Source organism: Hevea brasiliensis, chromosome 15, assembly GCF_030052815.1.
Source record: "Hevea brasiliensis isolate MT/VB/25A 57/8 chromosome 15, ASM3005281v1, whole genome shotgun sequence".
Taxonomy (NCBI): Eukaryota; Viridiplantae; Streptophyta; class Magnoliopsida; order Malpighiales; family Euphorbiaceae; genus Hevea; species Hevea brasiliensis.
Window position 1 is genome coordinate 50,007,218 of NC_079507.1, and position 19,847 is coordinate 50,027,064.

The following is a 19,847-nucleotide window of genomic DNA, read 5'->3' on the forward strand; positions in this document are numbered from 1 at the left end:
AGAAAAACAGAATTCTTGAAGCAAAAGTTGAATCTTTGACAAGAGATTTAACTAAATTTACAAAAGGAAAAGAAATACTTGATATACTTCTTGGGAATCAAAGATCCACAAATGAAAAATTTGGAATTGGCAATGATGGATTTATGAAATATGGAAAGTACAAACATTATTTTGTTAAAGCTTCATCTTTTTCTCAACCAAATATTACTTGCTTTTATTGTAATCATAAAGGTCATATGATTAATGCTTGTCCTATTAGGAAAGAAACCTTTAAGGCAAAGAAAGTATGGGTGCCTAAAGGAACCCTACCCAATATTACTAACATACAAGGACCCAAAGTTGCTTGAGTACCTAAGGACAGTTAACTGATTTCAGGTCTGCCTAAGGAGTATGCTGGAAACAGAACATTGGTACATAGATAGTGGCTGCTCTAGGCACATGACAGGAAATAAAGGCAAATTCTCCTCTCTTACTTTGAAAGAAGAAGGTTATGTCAAATTTGGTGATAAAAGTAAAGCTAAAATTATTGGATGTGGAACTATTGGTAAAAATCCTTGCATTGAGAATGTTGCATTAGTACAAGGATTAAAATATAATCTTTTAAGTATTAGTCAACTGTGTGATAATGGTTTTAAAGTTATTTTTACTTCTACACATTGTGAGATTCATGGAAACAATGTTATGTTTGTTGGTGCTAGAATAGATAATATTTATCTACTTGATTTAACAAGTCTTGAAGAAAATTGTGAAACATGCTTTATGGCTTCAGATGATAGTGCATGGTTATGGCATAGAAAATTAGGACATGCTAGCATGAGTATACTTTCTAAACTTTCTAGAAGGAATCTTATTAAAGGGCTTCCAAAGTTAAGATTTGAAAAAGAGTTTCAATGCAAAGCATGTGCACTTGGTAAGCATACAAAATCATCTTTTAAATAAAAAAATGTTGTAACTACGTCTAGACCATTAGAGTTATTACATCTTGATCTTTTTAGTCCAATCACACCTAGAAGTCTAGGAGGCAAGGCATATACATTTGTAATTGTTGATGATTTTTCAAGATTCACATGGACTTTCTTTCTTGCTCATAAAGATGAAACCTTTGATATATTTGAAGCTTTTTGCAAAAGAACTCAAAATGAAAAAGGTTATTGCATTACATTTTTGTGGAGTGATCATGGAAAAGAATTTGAAAATAGTTTGTTTGAAAATTTCTGCTCTCAAAATGGTATTTGTCATACATTTTCAGCTCCTAGAACTCCACAACAAAATGGAATTGTTGAAAGGAAAAACAGATCTTTGCAAGAAATGGCAAGAACAATGCTAAATGAAAACAGTTTACTAAAATATTTCTGGCCAGAAGCTGTAAATACAGCATGCTACATTTTGAACAGAGTTTCCATTAGAGCTATTTTAAAGAAAACTCTTTATGAACTTTGGAAAGGAAGAAAACCTAATATTGCATATTTTCATGTCTTTGGTTGCAAATGTTACATTTTGAATAACAAAGACAGCAATCTCAAGAAATTCGATGCTAAATATTGTGAAAGAATATTTCTAGGTTATTCAACAAATAGCAAAGCATATAGGATTTTCAATAGAAAAACCTTGATCATGGAAGAATCAATGCATATACTTTTTGATGATGCTAACACTTTCTTGCAAAGGAAAGATTCTTGTGATGATGAAATTGAGCAGATTCTAAATTCAAAGAATTCAAATAAAGATGAGCTTGATTCAAAACAACTAGTGGAGGATGATCAAAATGACAAAGAAGAAGAATTTCCTTGCTCCACAAATGTTAAAATTCAAGAAGACTCCCAACCAAATGTGGAAGAATTACAAATTGAGGAATCTCAACATCAAGACATTCCATAAGAATGGAGGTATCATAGAAATCATTCCAAAGACGACATTCTTGATAGTCCATCACAAAGAATGATGACAAGAGCTCAACTTAGAAGATATTTTAGTAATGTTGATTTTGTTTCTCAATTTGAACCCAAAACATATGATGATGCTCAAAATGATGAAAATTGGCTTTTTGCTATGCAAGAGGAATTAAATCAATTTGAAAGAAATAAAGTGTGGACACTTGTTCCTAAACCTAAAAAGCATTCTGTTATTGGAACTAAATAGGTATTTAGGAATAAGATAGATGAAAAATGACATGTAATTAGAAATAAAGCTAGACTAGTAGCTCAAGGATACAACCAAGAGGAATGTATTGATTTTGATGAAACCTTCGCTCCGGTTGTTAGAATTAAAGCTATTAGAATGTTGTGTGCATTAGCATGTTTTAAGAATTTCATGCTTTATCAAATGGATGTTAAAAGTGCATTCTTAAATGGATATATTGATGAAGAAGTTTATGTGGCTCAACCTCCTGGTTTTGAAGACCCTCATTTTCCAAATCATGTTTACAAGCTTACTAAAGCTCTCTATGGTTTAAAGCAAGCTCCTAGAGCATGGTATGAGAGACTTAGTAAATTTCTGCTTCAAAATGATTTTAAAAGAGGAAAAGTGGATACTACTCTTTTCATTAAGAAACTAGGAAAAGACATGCTTATTGTGCAAATATATGTAGATGATATTATTTTTGGTGCTACTAACCATTCCCTTTGTAAAAAATTTTTCAATATGATGAAAAGTGAATTTGAAATGAGTATGATAGGTGAACTTACTTTCTTCCTTGGATTGCAAATCAAACAAATAAAAGATGGAATTTTTATAAATCAGTCCAAGCACATAAAGAATATGCTAAAGAAATTCAAAATGGAAGATATGAAAAGCATCGGGACTCCCATGAGCTCAACAGTTAAATTAGAAAAAGATGAAAAAGGTAAGGAGATAGATAATAAACTCTATAGAGGTATGATTGGTTCTTTACTCTACTTGACAGCATCTAGACCAGACATTCATTTTAGTATATGTTTATGTACAAGATTTCAATCATGTCCAAAAGAATCTCATCTTGTAACAGTTAAAAGAATTTTTAAGTACCTCATTGACACACACAACATTGGCTTGTGGTATCCAAAATGAGAATCATTTGATCTTATTGGTTATAGTGATTCAGATTTTGCTGGTAGTAGATTGGACAGAAAAAGCACATCTGGAACTTGTCAATTTCTAGGTCATGCATTAGTTTCATGGCACAGTAAAAAGCAAACTTCTATTGCACTTTCCACAACAGAAGCTGAATATATTGCAGCTGGAAGTTGTGTTGAACAAATTTTGTGGATGAAACAACAGCTTGAAGATTTTGAAATTAAATTTGATCATATTCCCATAAGATGTGACAATACTAGTGCTATAAACTTGTCAAAAAATCATGTCTAACACTCTAGAAGCAAGCATATTCAAATTGGACATCAATAATATTGTTAATTTTGCTTCTTCTTTATATAGACAAAGAGGAATGCCATTGGGTAATAACCTTCTCCCATTAAACTAAGACATCATCAACGAAAGAAAGAAAAAGAAAGGTACAAAAATATTTTTCACCTACAGAAGTGAAGAAAAAAAGAGAGCAAAAGAAAATACGATTTCACCTTCTACTAGGAAGAAAGAGAAATAAGAGGGCCAAAATTTTAAAATTAAATAAAGATGAGAAAGTGAGATGGTAGAATATTACACATTAGAGGAGAGAAAAGAGGAAAAGATGATTTTTAATCTTGCCTGGACATGTCACCTCATCCTTTAACCTTTAAACCGGTTGTTGTGGATTGTATAGGGTTTAAAGTGATATTTATAGTAATTTATGAGGTTTTAAGTGAAATTTAAAAGTTCATATATCATAATGTTATCGACTCTAAAATTTATGTACCATGATTAAAATTTACCCCAAATTTTAGTGTATTGATTAGTTTGTTAACTAGTGAAATTGGTGTTGAATTATCTATTGCAATTACAAGTATTAAAAAGTATTTCTTACAATAAAAGTTATAAAGATTCAATTATATAATCGAGTGAAATATTAATTATTAAATGATTATTTGATTATATATATTGAAAGATATTTTAATAGTATTAATAATGCAACGATTAAGTAATATTTTTAAAAAAATGGAAACTTATAAAACACAATTGTAAATTTAAAAATATAGCGAAAATTTATTATTTTATAGAATTATTTTTTTACTAGATATCATTATTATATATTTATACACATTATTATATATTTTTTTAATCGGTGATTTATTATTATATATAATTTTTTTTAAATTAAGCAAAATAAAATTTTATTGACTCAACTGATTCAGTTTACTGGCTCTATTCCTGTGTGTTGTAGTGTCTTTTTAATTTAAAAAATTCATTTTAAAAGAAATATAAATAAATATGATTGTTTAAAATTTTAATTGAATTCTTTCCTTTTACAAATGATTTATTTCAGAGAAGACATTCTAATTATGTGAGATTGGATTTTGTTTTATGTGTTTCTTTTTTGAGTTAAATAAAATATTAAAAAGATCATATTTATTAAATCAAAATCTTAACAATATAATTCATAATTCAAAATGTTTGTTAAATTATAATAAATTAAACATATTTAAAAATATAACAAAAAAAGTTTCTTAAAAAACTTGTCCCTTCTATGAGTCCCATAATTTCTTAGCATAATTGAAGCCAAGAACAAGTGATTGAATCACTTAAGTTTCCAATAATTTCTTAGCATATATAATTGAAACCAAGAACAAGCGATTGAATCACTAAGAATTTTTTTTCTTTGACTTAAAACTCTTTTAAAATATTCCTTTAGTTTTTTATGTTTTACATGAAAGTTAGAACACTTCTCTCTATATATATATAAGAAATAAATTAAATTAATTTAATAAATTTTGGTTAAATGAAAAAAATAATTTTTTTTTTTAGTTTTAATCAAACTTTTTTAATTTTATCAATTTAATAAAAAAATTTTCATATCATTTTCTATTTTAACAATAAATTTAATTAAAATAATTGAATTCATTAATTGATAAAAATAATTTAAATCTTTTTAATTTGTTAAATAATTTTTGAAATTTCTCTATCTCTACTTGTAGATCTAATTAACATATTTTTTGTCATTTTATCTCGAACTTAAGGCTTAATAAATAAAAAAAAAAAACTTAACAATTTAAAAATAAAATAAGTGCAAATAACATAACTGAAAGAAATCTAATTATAACATATATATAGAGAGAGGGAGAGAGAGAGATTAATTAATTAAAAATAAAAATTTATTTGATTTATTAAAATAATATTTTTATCAAATTTGAGAGTAATTATTAAAATTGATAAAAATAAAATTAAAAAAATTTGTTAATATTGATAATATAGTAAAATATTTAAATTATTTTTATGAGTTGAACAATCTAATTAAATTAATTGTTAAAAATTGAAAATGGATTAAATTGATAAAATTAAAAAATTTAATTAAAACTACAAAAACTTACAAAGGTTTGAATTCTTTTAATCATTGGGCCACAAATGTTTAAATTTAATAAGTAATTTAAATTATTTTAATAAATAAAATTTTTTAATTGAATATTTATTATTAAAATATTACAAAACAAACGTTGCATTCTTTTAATTGCATTGCATATTTTTAATTTTATAAATTTAATTAATAAATTACTAATTTTATTTCAATTATAACTTGTTTTTAAAATTAATTTCAGTTATATCTAATAATTCTAGGTTATATGTAACCCTTAATCTAATGCATGAAATAAAAATTTGTTTTTAAGAGTTGACATGTATTAAATATATAATAAATCAATTATAATCGTATGAAAAATAAATATAAAGTAATTATATATTTATTTTGCATATTATATTTAATTATATATCACACAAAAAGATTTATAAATTATTAATTTGTAAAATATATAACTAATGCGTGGATAATAAATATAATTAAATAATTAAAAGTTCTAATTTGTTAGCTTGATGAAGTGGATTTCATAATAATAAAAACTAATATATGTGCAAAATCTATTCGAGACAAACTTAATTATTTAGGTTGCATTTGATATGTCATGTTATCAAGAACTTTGATGGAACAACCAAAACATGGCCAAAGAATTAACTGCACCATTGTTGCCTTAGAAAGAGACTCCTTGGGCAGGCCTTGCAAGCGTTTTCCGAATGTTATCGATCCTCTTGTTTTAGAGACACTAGCATGCAAAGAGGCTATAGTTATAGCAAATATGAGAGGTTTCAAAAAGATTATAATTGAAGGTGATTCTATAAATGTAATCAAATCTGTCCAAAGAATCTCCAATTGCCCAATCAGTATCAATGGCATTATTAAAGATATTTGCCTTCTTCAAGCATAGTTTTTATTTATGTATGTTAGAAATCCAGGGAGTCCAAAGCACGTGAGGAGAATCATTTTTGATGAGTTTTATGAAAGAATACACTTATGGATTTGACACTACATCCAACCTAAAATTTTAAGACAATAAATCTTTGGGATCTTTTTACTTATATGTCTCTCACTCATTCCATCTTTTTTATATTCCCAACAATATATTTTTGATTATGTCAATAGAATTAAGAACAAAACAACTCATATTTTAATTAAAAAATGTCTGTTAGATGATTCCTTTTATTGTAATCCATTGACTCAAATTAACTTTGCAATTACTTTCTTGGTCACTTCTTGACCTTGCAATGAAATCATATCTTTGAATATATATATATATATATATATATATATATATATATATATATATATATATATATATATATATATATATAAAATTGAATATGTCCTTGAATATGTTAAAATGCTTGGAGCCTGATTGAAAAAGATAAGTGAAAAACAGAAAAGTTTTGCCAAATTTGAAATATCCATTCAAATTCAAATTTATGACATATTTTTAAGGATTTTAAAGGGTGAAAATAAAATTTCAAAGTGTTTTTTAAACTTCGAAATTTGAAATAATAGCGAAATTAGCTAATTTATTTTGCAAAATTATTTTGATAATTATGTATGAGGTTTGAGATAATAAACAAATTAGCTTGTTAATTTCAGAAAATAACTTGTTAATTTATGTATTTTATTAATAATATATCATTATTTTGTTTAAATTATTTAAAAATATTAATAATAATGAATATTATATTTTCATTACTTTAATTTTAATTTATCTGTTTCTTATATTATAAAGCTCTATCAAACAATATAATTTGTTTTTAGAAAACCATCTAACTAATAATGCACATAACTCATTTAATCTTCCCAATCCCAATCACATCAAGAAAATGGGTTCTTTTGCTAAACATTACCTTAGTGGGTGCCACTCAATGGCAGCTAAGGCCTTGTTTGGAAGTAACCTAATTAAGAGACTTGAAGTTCAAGCTTTTTTCGTTGTCATATTATTCAATTTTCTAGCAATTCACCTACTTTATATTAAGAAAGTAAGCTTCTTAATTCAACCCAAACAACTCTTAAGTTTTTTAGTATAAATTATACTATTTTTTACTTTAATTTTTTTCTCGAATATTATACTTTTATTTGGATTAAAAATATTTTTCATTTTCACTGTCATTTTTTTATTAATATACTTTACTTTCTAAAAATTTAACATATTAATAAAAATTTAACATATTAATTAAATACGTTCAAACTATATTTTGTGATAAATAACTTTCATATAAGTGACTTTTTAAAATAGATTATTTGGAACCAAACGAGACCTAAGATGTTGGCTCTCTTTCTCTATTACACAAGCGTATTTTACATCTACATGTGAATTCACAAAGCACATTCAGCTCCCCTCGCACCAAGGCGTGTTTGGTCCACTTCAAAAAAGTTATTATAAAAAATCTCAGTAAGCACTTTTGGGACTCTCTTTCTGGTAAGTGAATCCCAGTAGATGACGTATTCATTTCCTCACAAAAGTTAAAGCAAAAGATTTTGTCTGACTCAGGATGACGTGGAAGGAGACTACACTTCCAAGAAAACCAAATTCCCCTATCTACGCTTTGCTTGACCATTTTGACCCCTCTCTTGGGAGTTATAATAATAATAATAATTATTATTATTATTATTATTATTAAATCTCTTTTAAATAAAAAAATAAAAATATAAAAAAATAAAAAAAAATCTCAACTAAAATTTTTTAAAAATTATAGTACAATTATATCTTATCGTTAATTAATATATTTCCAAATTAAACATGATTAAAATAATTTAACTTAATTAATAAGATAGGGTGGATATTTGTGTTATATATTAAATTTTAATTTTTAAATTAGATCATAAATTTTTTTATTTTTTTAAAAACCCTTAATTATTGTGAATAATTTGGTTTTTAATAAATATGGAAAAATGACATCATGTTCTACAAACGTCCAAAGCTTTAGTACATATGATAGATAAGAAAGGATTAGAGAGATCTCTTCAAAGATTATGATTTAATAATTAATTTTTTTTATATAAACTTATTTGATTTAATGAATAAAAATATATCTGATAAATTTATATTCTGTTTATTTAATTTTTTTTAAATATTTTTTTATTTTCTAATACTTGAAACACTCATAAAAAAATAAGTTAATAAATTTTTTTTTGATTAATTTAATATTATAATTAAATAATAAAAAATGTTTTTAGGAAATATTTTTCTTCTTCCTATTAGAATAAAAAGCTCTGATCAATAAATGCCATGGACAGCAGTCGTAAATTAATTTGGCGGGAAGGAGATTCGGAATTTGCTATGTGTGAAATGGGTTTCATGTGTGGGCCAGTGACTGTGGAATTTTGTGTATCCTCGGGACAAGCAATCTTGCACTTTCGGTGTTGCCAAATTTGGTCCTCTTCTTGGGCTCTCCAAAATCCTTTAGTATAAATAGCACACTCTATGCTCCTCTAATTTTTACTCTACTCATTTCCTCCCTCTTTCATCAACAGATCACTCGATCTTTTTTCTTTTTGCTTTCTTTTCTTTTTGTTCCCCCTTTACTCTCTAGCCCACAAAAGGGTCCCATCCATTCGAAAGTTTTAGTTTTTGAGAGATTTTGAATGGTTTTGTCTTCTGGGTTTTGCAATAGGTTCCAATTTTGGAAGTTCTAACTAGTTTTTCAAAGAAAGTGGAAATTTTAGTCAATTTTGGCTACTGGTTATTGCCTCAATTCAAGATTTTTTTGTTTTCTTCATTTTAATCTTTATTTTGTCACTAAATTTTGGAGGGGGTTGGTTGGTGGGCTAGCATTCTGAGCATAAGAAGTTCAAGTTTAAGGAAAATGGTTATATTGTACAATGGGTGCATTCTGTGGAAGTTGTACCTGATTCTTGGCAAAAAATCCATTGTAGATAAAAGCTTCTATTTTTGGATTTTTCAGATCTTTAATAGGTATAGCTTGGGTACTTAGCAACAACAAACCTTCATTTCTCTGCTCTGTTTGAGTTCTGTTTTTGTCTTGTTTCTTTCACATTTTGGCTTTAGAGAGAACTAGAACTAGGTAGACCCAGATAATGGGAGGGACTTCACTGCCACCAGGGTTTCGGTTCCATCCAACTAATGAGGAATTGGTGGGATATTACCTGCACAGAAAAGTTCATGGGCTTGAAATTGAGCTTGAAGTTATTCCTGTGATCGATTTGTACAAATTTGATCCTTGGGAGTTGCCAGGTTCTCCTCTAACCAATCTTTCCCTTTTTTTTTTATTTGCATTACTTTTGTGGCTTAAAATATTCTGAATTTCAAGCTGTGAATTTGCAGAGAAGTCATTCCTTCCAAAACGAGACATGGAATGGTTCTTCTTCTGTCCCAGGGATCGAAAGTACCCGAATGGCTCAAGAACAAATCGAGCTACTAAAGCTGGCTACTGGAAAGCTACTGGCAAAGACAGGAAAATTGTCTGTCAATCTGCTGTGACTGGATTTAGAAAGACACTAGTTTTCTATGGCGGACGAGCTCCTTTTGGGGATAGGACTGACTGGGTAATGCACGAATATCGTCTCGGCGATGATGTTTCTCAAGGATCATCAAATTTTCAGGTGAATTAAACAAGTTTCACATCCTGTTCAGGACATGAAAATAGCATCTAGTCACAGAAAAGCCTTTTTTACAAGCAAGTTCGTATCCTTACATTGTGGTTATTGTAGGGAGCTTTCGCTTTATGCCGTGTTGTTAAGAAGAATGAGCAAGGGCACAAGACAAGCGATTCACATGGAGAGCCTAAAACCAAGAACATTGGTAGCAGCTCACGCAATGGGGATTTCACCTCAGCAGTGATCTCCAATGAGCACATGAGTGCCTCTGATGACATTTCTTCTCAAGCAACCTATCTGTATAATGAGAGTCATTATTCAAGTCCCCCCATTGCTTCTCCTTATCAAGTCACACCGATGCCTGAATTTGAGTCCCTTTCAATGGAGAGCAATCCTTCGAGCCTCTGGGTTTCGCCTGATCTAATTCTTGATTCTTCAAAGGTAGAAAATTAAGGCAAAAAGTAAATCAAGGACTGATTGTTGCATTTGGGGATTTCTTAATAATTTTTTGCTTTGTTTATTCCAGGATTACCCAGAACTGCATGAAGCTGCATCTGGATACTTTCCGCAGTGCGAGTATCCAAGCTCAATGACACCATGGCAACCATATGAACATAGAGAGTTCTCATCAAATTCATCATACTTGAATTTTCCCAGAGAATTTGGAACCGCTGATGATCTCAGTCGCACTGGATACATGTCACCTTACTCAGGGAATGGAAATTACCTCGGTTTTAGTGGAAATGAGGATATGCCTTATGAAGGTTATGATCAGAACAGTTCACTAAGATATGCAAAAAATTTATAAAAACCAAAAAAAAAAAAAAAAGAAGGAAAGATCAATGTAGCTGTTTTTTGTTTTTCCAATGCAGGCCAATTTGCAGACAAGCAAGTGGAAGATGGAAGTTTGGGGGAATACGGCGGACTTTGGTGTCAGGAAGACAATATGGTGATTGTGATATAGAGGTGTAGCATAACTATGAAAAGGGTCTCCAAGACAACGCCTTTTATTGTTTGTTCTTGGAAGGGAAAAAAATAAATTGTAAAACTCCTTCCTTGTGTATTAAGTTGAATTGGCTTTGGTGCGAGGGACTCTCTGTGTTGTGTTGGGTACTGGAACTGGTTTTTTCATACTGTCAGGTTCTACCCCCTGGTGGCAATCACTTTTATATATTGCATCAGGAGTAGGTGTCTTTGTAAAATAAGTTTCTTGAATAGAATCTGCCTCTAAATTATAAGTTATAAGCATTCGAAATCAATATTTTCTCATATTATACGCTGGGACGAAGCCGAGGGTGGGTCAAGCTAGGCATTGAGCTCTCTTGAAATTTTAAAAACTTTTAAGGATTTAGTGGTAATTTTTCAATTTTTTTCTATTCTTATATTAAATTTTGATGAGTATAGGACTTTAAGAGTTTTAAAAGTTTTAAGTAGGTTTAATAGTAATTTTATATAAATTTTATTTTATAGTTATAAAACGGTTATTATCATTAGTTGTTCAATCCATTTAATCAACATTTAAATAAGTAATTTATTAATAAATCATATATTTTAATTGGACTTTCTTAAACTAAAATTTTTGCTCCGTCACTGATTATATGTGAAATTTTCTTAATAGCTACCTAAATCCTGTTATTTGAACTTGAATTTTGCAGAAACCTGTAAGTTCTGCTATTTAAATTTTGCAGCAACCTGTACAAGTTCTGCTATTTAGGCCTAATTTGGCATTGCACATAATCCAAGGACATGAAAAGTCACCTGCAATAATATAATGCAATGACCCGTTGAGTTGTGGAGAGGAGTGCTTGAGCTTCAACTTTCAAGAGCCTCAATAGTCAATGGTCATCTTCAGTCATTGTCCTTGTCAAATTCTGATTGGAGCTTTGGAGTGCAGTATTCTCTCCAGATTTAAAGGTTCACCATATAACATAAGCCAAGTCCATTTGAGAAAGGTTGCCTTTAGACATACCCTTTAAACTTTTGGTCGGCTTTATGTTCACTTTGGTGGGATCAACCGCTTTGGATTTTACAACAAATCCAATAAAGCAGATTCAAGCTATATATGAAAGATTGAATAGTTTGTATAATGATTTGATGGCTCATAATTTGCTGACAATGAAAATAGTCGACATCCATTGTTTCGTCTTTAAGGTCTTTCTCGAGTTTGAATCATAGTCGGAACCAACTGTAAAAAAGAAAAGGGTCAACATCCTATCTGATGGTTCTAGGAATGCTACAACACTTACATCAGCTACATCAGCTTCAAGAAAGAACTTTCCCATTTCCACATTATATATCTGAGGATCAAACAAGCATTCAGATTAAGTAATTTCTTGAAAAATAATGTAAACCCTAAAGATATCTCTAAAGCCTAGAGACCACAGAAAAGGATTTTTTTTTTTTTTTCCCTTAGTGAAATATTAGAGCAGTTTTCTGCACAATTGATATGAGTTGAGTTCAACTTCAACTCAGTAACTCTTTGGAACCTGAGTTACTTCATCTTGCACTTAATCCTCATGGGTGTCATTTGAAAATTTCAGAAGAGTACTAGTTAAAACTCTAGTGATGACTTATCGATAGGTCCCTGCAACATGAAAGACTGAACCAAATTCAATCAGCTCCAAGAAATTTCCAGCCTCAAGCTTTGCATCATTCACAAAATTGCTGTTTTGAAGTATAGGAATCAATATTGATGATGGAAACATGACTCTTAACTCTTCTGGCCTTCATTTCATTCTTCAGTTTCCTTCTTGTGAAGTACTTGGACTTGGATTACTTTTAGTAAAGAATCAATCTATGAAGGAATAACTTGCAATTGTCACTAACAATGCCAAGCAACTGACTTGAAAAAAAGCTCATTATAAAGTGACCCAAAATCAGAATATGAAATTAACAAGTTCCTTCAACTGAAGTTTGCTTAATGTTCTCTCTCTCTACATCCCCTGCTTTGGTAAGAATCTTGACAAAAAGGCTAACACTAATGTGACTTTAAGAATGCTTTTCTAAAAGACTTATAATCCATTTAACTCTTTTTTATGCCACCCCTATTCATATTCTCTCAAAATGGATTCTGCAAGCCACCAACCCCACAATTCCTTCACCAACTACACCTACCTATTGGCCTTTAAGGTTCCAATAAGCCTGTTGCTTTTAATAGTTTAGAGAATTTTCCTTTACAATAAGCCCCCACTTAAGGAAATGAAGAAGAGGGATTCAAGCTTGAACTTTTGCTCATGTTTGAAAGCTGCACTTATCGGACTAGGCTTGTAAGTGATTGATGCATGCAATTCTTTTTCCCTCTTCTATAACTTTAGGAATTGTTTGGCTGGGGGTAAGTGAGTTAAGAAACTTCATGATGCATGCAATTCTTTTTCCCTATACCTACATATAAATAGATGATGGCAATTAATAATTTCATTTCTCACATAGGTAATTGGGCCAGGAAAACCAGGCCATTACCGCTCTAACAGAGTCCAACGAGTACCCATCAACCCCAAGCTGAGGCCCACTCCTATCAAAATCAAACAAGGGTGCATTCCTGCCACCAACTCTGGGTAAAGTAATAATGGGGTCAATTGTTTCATTGTCTTTGTCGGTCCTGCCGAAGAGAAGTGCATCAAAAGTGTCGTAATATCCATCTGTGCTTCCATAGCTTGAAGGTCTTGGTTGTGTAGCCTATGGTCACATATGAACGTTCCCTTGAAGTCACACCAATCAAGGAAGTATGTTGCGCAAAATCCATCTATAGTGGCTTCATAGCAGCACTTGAGCTCTCTACTTGCTCATAAATGAACCCAAACTTTGAAACTTCATTCTTTATTTATTCCAATAATCATTTGGTTTTTTTTAAAATCTCAATTTAGGAAAAATATATAATGGCAATTTCTTTTTATTATTTCAAAAATTATTAAAAGAATAAAGATTGCTAAAATTTAAATCTATAATCTCTTACACTATGAGATAGACACTTAACTACTAAACTATTGTTTAAAAATAAGAAAAATAACAAATTAAATATTAAATTTTCTACTAGAAAGTAAAAAAAATTCAATTATTAAATTAATAAATAAAACATAATTACATTTTAATTTAGCTGTAACATTTTTTTATCTCAATCATCTTCACTTTAATGATGAAAACCCATTAATGATTAATAACTGATAATTTAAAAATCATTGATAGATTTAAAGAATATAAAAAAATTAGAAGGCCTAATAAGGGGTGAAGTTATATATATATATATATATATATATATTTTTTCCAACAAATGTCAGTAAGGGTCCATAGCTCAGTGGTAGAGCATTTGACTGCAGATCAAGAGGTCACCGGTTCGAACCCGGTTGGGCCCTTATGATTATTTTTTCTTCTTTCATTTGCTAGAGTCCTCCTAAATTCTAATACTTCAGCAAAATTTAGATTTATCTAATAAAATGGTCACCAAGTATATATTTTGCTCAAAAGGCTCATTTACAACGATAAAACTCTCATAATCAAAAGAAAAATAAAATTTAAGATCAACCGATTTTAAAAATTGACTAAATTATTTGAATATTAAAGATAAATCTTATAATACATTGGAAACATGTATTTTCTTACTCCCAAAGATATAAAATTCACTTCCTGTCATTTTTAAAAGGATCTACATTTATATAAATATTAAAAACACTAAAATTTAACATTCGACTACCTTTAATAATTTTCCTTTATTGAGAGCTGCTTAGTTCATTTACACCCATACTAACAATGTCCTTTTTTTTTTCTTTAGCTACTATACATAAAAAAAAAAAAAAACCCCAAAAGTCAACCATATCCAATTAAAGACTAGAGAATCACTCTGCCCCATTAGAATAAGGCAAATGGTTCTGTGAAACATTCACTTTTGGTGTCTCAACAATCTCATCACCAGGTTTAAATTCTTTGAAGCAAGCTATCCTTCCAAGCTCTTCAACTTCTTCAATCACATTATCTAGCCTAGCTACTGCCTCCACCAGCAAAGATGCAAAAGCAGCAAATGGAAGTGCCTCCGAGAACTCAAGACTTGTGATTGCAATTTTGCTCAATTGTGGCCGTAACACTTTCCTTTCAGCTTCTCGAGCTTGCTCATTATTAGCCCTTTTCGTTTTCCATTCAAGCAATGCAGAACTATCCGTCTTTACACTTGATAATGACACTCCATGGTGATCCTTTTCTTGCTTTTGTCTAGCATGTGCAGCTGCCAAGGCTAGCATGTTTTTGGCTTGGGTATTGTTGGAGCCTAGAAAAAGCCTTGGCTGTGATTTTATGGCAGTGTTAAGGTCTTGCAATGCCTCATGAAGATGATCGGAGAGGATCTCAGGAGAGCAATGACGATGACTTCTTATGCTGTTGGCAAGTTCCATTAGTGCTTTGGATACTTCACTTGCTACTCGAATGCATGGATCTTTGAAGAGGGCACGGCAAGACCTAGGGGTCTGACCAGGAAATAAAGTTCCAATTAAGTATAATGAAACTAAAAATTGCTCTGAAATCATGACGAAAAATCACTCAACCTAAAAACTCAAGGTGAGGAACTAAGAATTGGTTTATTATCTTTTAACAGAATGATTCAAATGCCACCTGAATTTCAGTTAGCAGACATCCGTGAAGAGCTACAACAGTGTAACTGAAGTGGCGAAGAACAGCTCCTAATTTCACATACTGCTGCCAAGGATATCTGCAGTGCCTTGAGTGCCTAGGCTCCCAACTTGCATGTGTTGCCTGCTCAAAAATTCATTGCAAGAAAAATGTTCAATAGCTAACCTAATAATTAATCCAATGATCTATAACTCAGTGTTATTAGAGTTATCTTCAAAACTGTAATTAAGGTCTCAAATTTGAGTCTCAGACAAGCCGAATATACCAAAAAAACAAAATTATTGTAAAAAATTTCAGTGACAGCATGCAGTATGTACATAACTCACCAAAGTTTCATCTTGTGATTTTGAATCCAAGACATTCTTATAACCTTTGTAGATGGGATCCTCAGATGATTTATCTTGGATAGCTTCTTTCTCTTCGTCGCTAAAATATTCATTGACACAAGCTACAATAACATATATTTTGCACATCGGAATTACATAAACAAATAAACATACTTCAAAACTTATTATTAGCATAAATCCAGACTATATATTTATATGCTTACCTTCTATAGATTTAGCTAGACCTTCCAGCTTAGACACCGTGGAATTATGGAGATCTTCTCCTGACCAAATTGGGAATATCAGCAGACTCATTAACAGGCAAACACCACAGCCAATGGCAATGGTGTAGAATCGTTCATGGGCAATCTTCAATACATTGCTAACGCGAAAGCTCGACACAGTTATCAAATTAAAGGTCAAGAGGAAAATCACAACACCATAGTCATAATTTTTCTTCACTTTGGGAAAGAACCTAATGTAGGTAGCTGCAGCCCCTGCAAATTCCAAATTGAAAAGACTTTATTAATAAAATAAGTAAATTAGATCATTGATCGAGATGAAATTAAACACACCTTCAATATAAAACTACTTAGTTAGGCAAAAAGCCATTTTAAACCTATGACGATTACTTTTAGACTCAAATGAATTTTTATTAATTTAGTTGATCCATCTCTGCTTGATAATTACTTGTCGAATCAAATAAGCTCTTATTAACTTAGTTGATCCATTTAAGGCTCTAACCATTACTATTAGAGTCAAATAAATCCTTGTCAATTTAATTAATCTATTTAAGCTCATGACAATTACTCTTAAAGTGAAAACGTGAAAATTTAGGTCAAAGATGCCTAATCCTATCACTTGACTTATATATGATGGACGTTTAGTTGTGATCTATTTTTATTAAATAACCTAAAAGTTAAACTTTATACTGCTTTCTCACTTCCCACTCTCTGCAACTTAATTTCATCAATAGAAGATAAATTATTAAAAACATGAGTGTTGTGCACTGTTATTGCTATTAAGCATACCCAGTGCTAAATAAATTCAGTACTTTTCAGCATGCCTTGTGCTGAATGCAGAAAAGGAGTTTCAAGAGGCCCAATGGCACTAGGCATATGGGGCTTGTAAAAGCAAATTTTCCATTCACAGGAGCTTAAATGGAACAATTGAATTGATAAGGGTTTATTTAACTTAATTATCGAGAGCTTAAATGGATTAACAAAATTGGCAAGGCCTTGCTTGAGTCCAATAGTAATTGTGAAGGCCTTTTAAAAAAAAATCTTTTTGCCCATTAATTAACTAACGTAATTAGGCTTTATCACAAAACATCCCTAAAAATTGATAATTACCTATCACAAAAACTGCAGCTCCGATGAAAATAGCTCGGAAAACGTGGCCGGTTTCCTGTGCAATGAACTCAATGGCAAATGCCAATGATCCTGCTAGGAGGGTCCCTAATCCTCTATTAAGTCCTTTGCATAATGTTGCACCTGCATTTGAAAGAATGATCACGATTACAATCAAAGGAAAAAATTGACAGAAACTTAGAAATTAAACAAACCTGCTGTGAACTCGAGCACAACAACAACGGTCATTACAGCCCAAATGGCACTTTGTCCAATCCCTTCAAACAATGGCTCCAGCAGATACAGCAAAGAGACTAATGTCAAAGCCAAACCAACTTTGAAAGCATGAATAACTCTTCGAGGATCGTCTCGGCCAACCCTCCAAGTTGTTTGCCTCCAAGTTGTTTGCCAAACAAAACCAGGAAATGTTTTGATTTTCTCAGCTAAAACATGAATGTGTTTCTCCCACTTCTCCTTCCCCATGGCCATAATTTTCATTTCCAATTGCAGTTGAGGAGACAAACCCTTTTGTATAAATGCAACAAAGAGAGGATGAGATTAATGTAATTCAATTTTGAGTTGGCAATGGGAGTTTTAGTGTGTTATGATCAGAACTCCAACTTTGCGTGAGAGACGAAGGGCTAACTTTATATGAAGAGGTGATGTGATGAAGCTATTACACATTCACATGCCTTGCATTAAAGTGCATAGATCTTATGGGCTCGGTCTAATCTAATGAGTAAGTATTAGCTACACCCTGTGTATAAATCCAACTATTCTACAGATGTCATGTTATATGAAATCATAGTAGATCTTATATAAAATCATGATAGAAAATATTTAAAATTATGATTTATTAAATTTCTATTCATTGGATGTACAAAAACACTGGGTGCGTACAAGACTAGTTAATAGAGAGAGAAGTGTTCAAGATTTTATAAGTAATGCATTGCCTTATTTTATATCAATAAGGAATTTTAATTCATCCCCTCATCTTCAAAATCTAACATATGAAGTGTGAAACACTCGTAGGAGACCCAATATTTATTAAGGAGATTTAGATACAATATTAAGAAATGGACTCTAGTTTAACTCATTTTCATAAAAAAAATTAATTCAAAGAGAGGAGTGCCTGAGATTTTATAGGAAGCATAATAGTTATTTATTTTCATTTTTTAATTTTTTATGAAAAAACAAAAGAAAATATAAAAAAATGTGTTGACCCATAAATAATAAAAAATAATTTTTTAATTAAAAAATATAAAAAATATTCCTATCTTTCATAATTAAAAAAAAATAAATCATTATAAAATATGTTAAAAAACTTATTTTTATTTTAAAATTTTTTTAAATATATGTTGCTCATTTATTTTACAATAATATGATAATTATTTTTCTCATTGTAAATAAATATTTTTTTAAATAATTATTTAAATTTAATTATAAAAAAAATTTTAGTATAATTTTAGTTATAAAAAATCTTTTTTTTTATTTAAAAATAATTAAAAAATAAAATTTTTATTATAAAACCAAAATAGTGAAAAACAACATAAAATTGTTTTCCAAATTTGGATTAAATTTAAAAAAATTAAAAAATTGAATTCTTCATTTGAAAAACTTATTTTCTTATAAATTTTTTTCAAAAAATTATTTTAACTTTCTACACAATAATCTCACCATATATATAATTATATATTGTATTTTAAGTTTACAATAGCCGAACCTAAGCAAAAATTTTTCTACCAACAATATATATTTTTGGTTTGATGGTGATTAATTTGGAGGTTTCCATAATAATTTGCCAGCAAATGAGAATATCCTTTTCAAAAGATTCTTGTGGTACATGTATGTACTGCAGCTAAAATTCGAGAAATTATTAGGTGCATCCAGTGTACATACATCATCTCTCACAATTATGTGGGACTTATTTTTTATATTATAGAAAGAGCTTACTTTTCTGTGAGAGATGAAACACTATTTTTTAATATTCCTGTATCTAATAATTAGTCCTAAAATCTTAACTGTAATATCCCTTTCTTTTTTTCCCTAATAAAAAAATAGTATAAATATAATATGATCACGGGATGAATTTATACGTCCTGTAAGAAAGGAATTTAATTAAATTTTTATATAATTATATTTAATTTTTAATTTTTGAAATTAAATTTCTTTTTAAATTAAAAGAAATTAAATTCTTTTATTTTAAATATAAAAATTGATCCATATGCATATTTGAAATTTATAAACTATAAGAGTGTGGATGATCAACAGTTTTTTTTTCTTTTAATAAATCACAAATATTTCTTAATCTATTAAATTAAGCTTAATTCTGCTTGCGTTTGGAAAATTTATTAAAAGAAAAATCTTGATTGAAAATGTTTTATAACCTTCATCAGTGACGTTAATTATCTAGTCCACCTACTCATTGATCTAAACCACTGAGTTTAAAAGAGACAATCAGAATTTCTATTTAGATGTGGCAAATTTTTATACAATATGAATTTATCCGATATAGAATGATACATAATTTATTTTATTTTTTTATAAAATTTACAAAAATTTAAATTTATG

General features: G+C 29.7%; 2 protein-coding genes and 1 non-coding gene across 3 annotated transcripts; 2 read left to right on the plus strand and 1 right to left on the minus strand.

Moving 5' to 3' along the window:
- Positions 1-8,874: 8,874 nt before the first annotated feature.
- LOC110642142 (NAC domain-containing protein 71) lies at positions 8,875-11,233 on the plus strand. Its single transcript, XM_021794095.2, has 5 exons — positions 8,875-9,626; positions 9,717-9,994; positions 10,103-10,429; positions 10,515-10,752; positions 10,861-11,233. The coding sequence occupies exons 1-5, from the start codon at positions 9,470-9,472 to the stop codon at positions 10,950-10,952; spliced, it is 1,092 nt and encodes a 363-aa protein (XP_021649787.2). The 5' UTR covers positions 8,875-9,469; the 3' UTR covers positions 10,953-11,233.
- Positions 11,234-14,265: 3,032 nt separating this feature from the next.
- TRNAC-GCA (transfer RNA cysteine (anticodon GCA)) lies at positions 14,266-14,337 on the plus strand. The gene has a single exon. It is a non-coding gene; the product is annotated as a tRNA-Cys (tRNA).
- A 393-nt stretch (positions 14,338-14,730) lies between these two features.
- On the minus strand, positions 14,731-17,774 carry LOC110642148 (aluminum-activated malate transporter 12). The gene is made up of 6 exons (XM_058136386.1): positions 17,492-17,774; positions 17,280-17,420; positions 16,152-16,424; positions 15,928-16,049; positions 15,584-15,724; positions 14,731-15,438 (listed from the first exon to the last, which is right to left on the minus strand). Exons 1-6 carry the CDS (start codon positions 17,772-17,774, stop codon positions 14,818-14,820), a joined length of 1,581 nt encoding a protein of 526 aa, XP_057992369.1. The 3' UTR covers positions 14,731-14,817.
- Between the last annotated feature and the right edge of the window lie 2,073 nt (positions 17,775-19,847).

Excerpts from the sequence above, each read along its gene's own strand:
- LOC110642148 (XM_058136386.1), bottom strand. The coding sequence starts at position 17,774 with ATGAAAATTATGGCCATGGGGAAGGAGAAGTGGGAGAAACACATTCAT. Across the intron at positions 16,050-16,151 it reads TCTAGCTAAATCTATAGAAG|CTTGTGTCAATGAATATTTT; the intron begins GTAAGCATATAA and ends ATGTTATTGTAG. Across the intron at positions 15,725-15,927 it reads AATCACAAGATGAAACTTTG|GCAACACATGCAAGTTGGGA; the intron begins GTGAGTTATGTA and ends ATTTTTGAGCAG.
- LOC110642142 (XM_021794095.2), top strand. The coding sequence starts at position 9,470 with ATGGGAGGGACTTCACTGCCACCAGGGTTTCGGTTCCATCCAACTAAT. Across the intron at positions 9,627-9,716 it reads TGATCCTTGGGAGTTGCCAG|AGAAGTCATTCCTTCCAAAA; the intron begins GTTCTCCTCTAA and ends GTGAATTTGCAG. Across the intron at positions 10,753-10,860 it reads TGAGGATATGCCTTATGAAG|GCCAATTTGCAGACAAGCAA; the intron begins GTTATGATCAGA and ends TTTCCAATGCAG.